This window comes from Salmo trutta, chromosome 32 (genome assembly GCF_901001165.1).
Source record: "Salmo trutta chromosome 32, fSalTru1.1, whole genome shotgun sequence".
Classification (NCBI taxonomy): Eukaryota; Metazoa; Chordata; class Actinopteri; order Salmoniformes; family Salmonidae; genus Salmo; species Salmo trutta.
This window is the reverse complement of record NC_042988.1, coordinates 28,577,600-28,583,361: the sequence shown is the minus strand read 5'-3', so window position 1 is coordinate 28,583,361 and position 5,762 is coordinate 28,577,600. Positions and strand designations below refer to the sequence as shown.

At 47.8% G+C, this 5,762-nt stretch overlaps 1 protein-coding gene across 1 annotated transcript; it reads right to left on the bottom strand.

The window, feature by feature from the left end:
* Positions 1 to 1,265: 1,265 nt before the first annotated feature.
* Positions 1,266 to 5,307, bottom strand: LOC115171631 (WAP, Kazal, immunoglobulin, Kunitz and NTR domain-containing protein 2-like). The gene is made up of 3 exons (XM_029728624.1): positions 4,823 to 5,307; positions 3,883 to 4,199; positions 1,266 to 3,548 (listed from the first exon to the last, which is right to left on the bottom strand). The coding sequence occupies exons 1-3, from the start codon at positions 5,039 to 5,041 to the stop codon at positions 2,339 to 2,341; spliced, it is 1,746 nt and encodes a 581-aa protein (XP_029584484.1). The 5' UTR covers positions 5,042 to 5,307; the 3' UTR covers positions 1,266 to 2,338.
* Between the last annotated feature and the right edge of the window lie 455 nt (positions 5,308 to 5,762).

Sequence of the window (5,762 nt, the reverse complement as noted above, 5' to 3'; positions counted from 1 at the left end):
CCAGCCCCCAGCCGTAACCCCAACTCCAGCCCTAACCCCAACTCCAGACCCCAGCCCTAACCCCAACTCCAGACCCCAGCCGAAACCCCAACTCCAGCCCCCAGCCGTAACCCCAACTCCAGCCCTAACCCCAACTCCAGACCCCAGCCCTAACCCCAACTCCAGCCCCAGCCGTAACCCCAACTCCAGCCCCTAACCCCAGATCACTACCTACCCCAGCAACAACCCCAGCTCCAGCCCCTAACCCCAGACTACTAGCTTTATACCCTAGCCCAGGGACCAGCCCCAGCTTCAGCCTTTTACCCCAACTTAAGCCCCATCTCCAGCACTACATCCTAGCTCTAGCCCTTTCCCTTTACCCCAGTCCCAACCCCCAGCCTCCAGCCCTGGCTTCAGCCCAGCCAACCAGCCAAGTCAAAAGTTCAAATTCTACCTTAAACACAGCCCAGTCTGTGGGCCTACCACCTCCCCCCGCGTCGGGTCAGAGCGTGGCTGGAGAGAGAGCGCTGAGATGACAGAGAGACAGACTGCAGGGTGCCCATCTGATGGAGAGAGAGAGAGAGAGAGAGAGAGAGAGAGCATGCATCACTCCATCCCAACTCCACTTTGCTTTCCCGTCACCGCCCCTTTATCTAACCCCTCACTTCCCCCTCTCCCCCCTCCGCATAGCTCCTTTACACAGATGTGTCCAGCCGAGGGTGAGAGAGAGATGGCCTACATCCATTCCTCCCCCTCTCCTCCCCCCTTCCGTCAGCCCCTCACACATGAAAGATCTGAGGGCCAGTGGGTGATGGGTGGAGGATGGAGGGCCCAGCCAGACCCAGACACAACACAGGGCCGGCCAGGCTGCTCTCTTCTCCGTCCCCCTGGGCTCAGCAGCCCTTCACAGCTGGGCTGGAATGTGACCTGCTCCAGATTTAATGCCAAACTTGGCCCTTCATGTGAAGGGGGGATGAGGAAAGGGGGTGGAGGAAGATAGGGGGCTGGTATAAACTAGAAAATGACACGCACACATGCACAATTACACTTGCATGTGAACATACAAATACACACAGACACAGACAGACAGACAGACAGACAGACAGACAGACAGACAGACAGACAGACAGACAGACAGACAGACAGACAGACAGACAGACAGACAGACAGACAGACAGACAGACAGACAGACAGACAGACAGACAGACAGACAGACAGACAGACCACCTGCTGTCAGTCATTTTACAGGTATAGAAGCATAGTGCAACACAGAGATAAGAAGTGGATATTCTTTCAAAGTGTCATTTTTATTTCTTTACCATTGTGTTACGAACATCTTTATCATTTGGATTTACAAAATAACATAAAATAAGTCTGTCCATTATTGAATTGGATGTATCTCTAAAAGGAGAGGATCAAAAATAAATATGATGTTAAGAACAGAAGTTCATATACTGTGTAAGCAATCATGAACTACAAAGTGGTTTCTAGTGAAATCAAAAGAGTTGTTTGATTCCACGAGCTTTACATTACATTATCGTGAGCTCAAGCACTCAGAATATATATTACAAAACGTCTCTTTCAGGATACCATAGATACTTTAAGTCAACATAATATAACATTCATATTAACCAAGGCACAGAGTAGCTATCTGACAGGCATTAGTACATTCATGCCAAGATAATATATTTGAATTTAAAATATTATTCAAAGAGACATTTTAGTTTAACTAAAATATTTCCAAGGTAAGCGCTTGATATAAGTCACCACTAAGAGCTATATACGGACAATTAACTCTCCTTTCAGAAAGTGAATCCACACAAAGTATAAATATGTTGTTGTTTTAAATATACCTCCAGCCATTTCCATAGTACATAGGAGCCCCAACACTTAATGTCCAAACTTCAGAGTAAAGGAGAGAGAGAGAGAATCTGGAATCAGCTAACAGCAGCCGTCAGCTGAGGAAATCATGGATCTTCTAGATATCCACTGTATATGGGGAACATCAGAGTGAAGGAGATAGCCAGTGGAAAATATGACAAAATACATACAAAATGTGACTTCTGTGGAAACTAAAGAGAAAGTCATGGGTAGGGAAACAGCTTGTCGGATCAGTGTTAAGGTTTTGGTTCAGTCCCCACCTTCAGGAGAAGGAGAAAGCAATAATCAACAAAAGCCATCATCCGGCTACTGAATGGTAAGAAACTTTGAAAAGGTCCCAGTCTACTCTTCTAGATATCTTCCCTACTGGATAGTGGGGAAATCTCAGACAATAGCTACTACTGGATGCTACAACCAGTTTGCTCTTCTTGATATAGACAGCTCTTGTACAGGATAGTGGGGATCTCTCAGAGAGTAACTACTGGTTCGTTGGGAACTCTTTGAGAAAGTCACAGGTCTTCTTGTGAATGACCTCTCGGAGCTTCCTGACCCTGCGTGCGGTGGAGCTCCCCACGAAGCTGTCGGGCTGCAGCACGGCCATGCCGTTGTGGACGTCTCCCATGATGATGAGCTGCCCGTTGGCCGTGGTGATGTTGGGGCACGGGCAGTTCCAGTCCATGTTCATCAAGGTCACCTCCAAGGGTTCCTGGCCGAAGAACTTGAGGCCCATTTTCTCGTCCTTTAGGATCTCCTCCACGGTGATCAGGGCGTGGCCCGAGTCCTGTTCTTCAGGCAACTCTGTCACTCGCCCCAGGATGATGAAGTCGCTCTTGCAGAAGCTGGTCACCATCTTTCCCCGTGGTTTACACATCTTACAGTTATGGTTCTTCAGAAAAGGACACATCTCCTCACAGGCCTCTTTGGATTCAAAGTTGTTTTCATTGCCTCCACAGCCGCCCCAGATGAAGGACTGGCACTGTTTGAGGGTGCTGCTGTAGGCCCAGCGGGGCTCGTAGGCCTTACAGGGTCCCTGCAGGCTGGGGAGGGAGCAGGGAGCCGACAGCTCTGCCCCGCACGACAACATGCATGTCTCATAGCTGTCAAAGTGGTTGCGGTTCTTGTTGCACTGGCTGTAGGTGAAGGTGAAGCAATTGTTCCTCTTGGCTTCGTAGTACCAGCTCATGCTCTCCTCCCCACAGTCGTCACTGTCCGGCCCCTTCAGGCACTCTTCGGCGGGGAACGGGAACGGGTTGGTGGCATTCCCTACCTCACCCTCCTTCCGGCCCGTGTCTCTCTGGATCACCGACAGGGGGTAGTGGGAGGTCACAGCCCCCCCCAGGTTCTTGGCCGTGCAGGTGTAGATGCCGGCGTCCTGTTGCTGGGCATTGTAGATGACCAGCTGGCCGATGTTGGTGACCACTACGTTCCCCTGCATGTGATTGGGCCTCATCACTGTGTTCTCCTTGCCCTCCAGCTGCTTCTCCCAGGTCACTTCCGGACTGGGCTTACCTGACACTTCGCACAGGAAGCTGGCTGTCTCGCCCACGAACACAGCCTGCTGAGTGGGGTTGCTGAGCATCATTGGAGGATGGATGTCGGCCGGGGGAGTGGTCTCCAGGAGGGCAGTGGTTGGCCGCAGGGTGGTCTCCATGGGCAGCGGGCTGGTGTTTGGCCAGGTGAGGTGGTACCTGCAGAGGTGATGTCAGAAAGAGAAGAATAGATTAGTTACCACAGTAATGTAATCCGCCTTGAGCTGGGTGTGTGATAGACAAAGGTTGGTACAAGAAACTGAAATGCAGAGGAATACATCTCATACAAATGCAGAAATATAGGGTTATTATGTCTACAGTTATAATTCAGAATCCCATCTATTAATTTTCAGTTCCCGTTACCATAGAGATGGATATCAACATAACAAAGCAGTCATAGTACAACAAAACAGTAAACACCGCAGTCTATTCATAACTTTTCTATTAACATGTGATTAATATGGGAGTCTATACATAGATGTTTCCTGTTTACCTGCAGGTGACCACAGAGATAGAGATGCCCTTGGAGCAGGCCTCTGCGTCCATGTAACACTTATTGTAGTAGGTCATACCATCTGAGGCGCATGTGAAGTGGGGCTCTCTCTCACACCGGTCCCGGCACTTACACACGGGCTGGCCCTCCCAGATGTCACACTCGGAGCCCTGCTGCGTACACATGAACTTGTCACACTTGACCCCTTTTGGCATGCCAACCGGCCCCTTCTTGCCCTTAATGTCCATGTAGCGCGCCGCCACACAGCTCTTGTTCCCACACACGTTGTTGCAGCATTTCTCAAAGTTTTCACAGTCCTTGGGGGTGATAGGGGATACATGGGAGGTGTTCTGTTAGCATGTTTCACTTCATTATGCACTCAGGGAACATATAGGATGATAAGGAACTTGAGAGTGATGCATTTTCTAATGTAATGAAACAATACTATGCAATGTGAGGTTGGTATTGTAGGCTACACATTTTACTTGCTTACTTCTCAATATCTCATAATGCAGAGTAATAAAAGTTATTAGAGTCAATAGTCATAGGTGGCAGGTAGCCTAGCAGTTAAGAGTGTTGGGTCAGTAACTGAAAGGTTTCTGGTTCGAATTACTGAGCTGACTAGGTGAACAATCTGTTGACAGCAAATGTAATATCGTGGGCATATACACCAGTGTCTGCTATTTCCAAAAACTGTGGTCGATGAACAAATATCTGATTGACGGAGATATTCAATCTAATTCAAAGATAAATGCAGAAATAAACAACAGAGGCAATGTGGTCACAATTGAATTTTAATGACCAAAAACAGTGCGCCTTTCATTCCACCTTTCATTCCATTAATTAAATTGCAGAAACTTTATGTAGAGAAACTTTTGACAGAATAAAGTGTCCCCTATTTGTCTCCAGCCCGCGAGGAAAACTGATCCCAGAAACTCACCCGGTCCAACTCGCACTCGCGCATACAGGTGCTCATGGCGTCCACCCACAGGTTGGGGTTCATCTCGTTGGGGCACATGCCCGCGTGAGAGTACACCACTTTGTTGGGCATGGACATTGGCATCGCTTTCACCCTCACACAGCTGTCTATGATCAGGAGCAAGACGTAGCACTGTCCAAAGAGAAACCAGATCCATCGAGGAAACAACATCCACCACATATCCAGCGCGTAACGGGACTTTCACAAGGATCCCGAAGAAATGAAACAAGATCCGAGGAGCGTCGAAGTTAGCTAAGTTTTCCCGATGAGTGCAACAATATTAAATGGTCATAAATAACAAAGCCAAAGGGTGAAATTAAGTTGATGTAAAATGTGATAAAACGGTCAGGAGGACGTGTGGTGAGTGCGGAGTGTTGCTGCAGTGAAGAACTCCGTCAGTCCGCTGGTCAATGTTTATTAGTCTGGAGAGATTAGGTGGTATTTGAACCCTATTACTTAAGATCTAACTACATGAATTACAGTGGCTAGTCTACCCCGACAGCAAATTCCAGGCGATTTACAGTTCTGATGAACATATTAAAAAGTCCACAACAGCAGCAGCAGCAGGCTCGAGCAGGGACCGCCGGCAAAATACCTGTGCTGTGCGCGTCTGGTGCGCAAGGCGCGTGTGACACCTTTTCCCCCTTTGTGTAAATAGTTGGAACACCTTCATTGTAGCCCACTATGCAGTACTGTAAATGTGGAAAACATACTGTGGTAACATGAAAACAAATTATATTCATACTGATATAAGTATTTTTATATTAACACAATATTTACTCTTATGTTGATACACATTTAGATATTTGGATAATAATATCTAAACCGTTAACTATCTGGATCAATATGGCCTTATTGAACACCATTGCATAGTGCTGTTTTCAACCATTCCCAGGAGTGG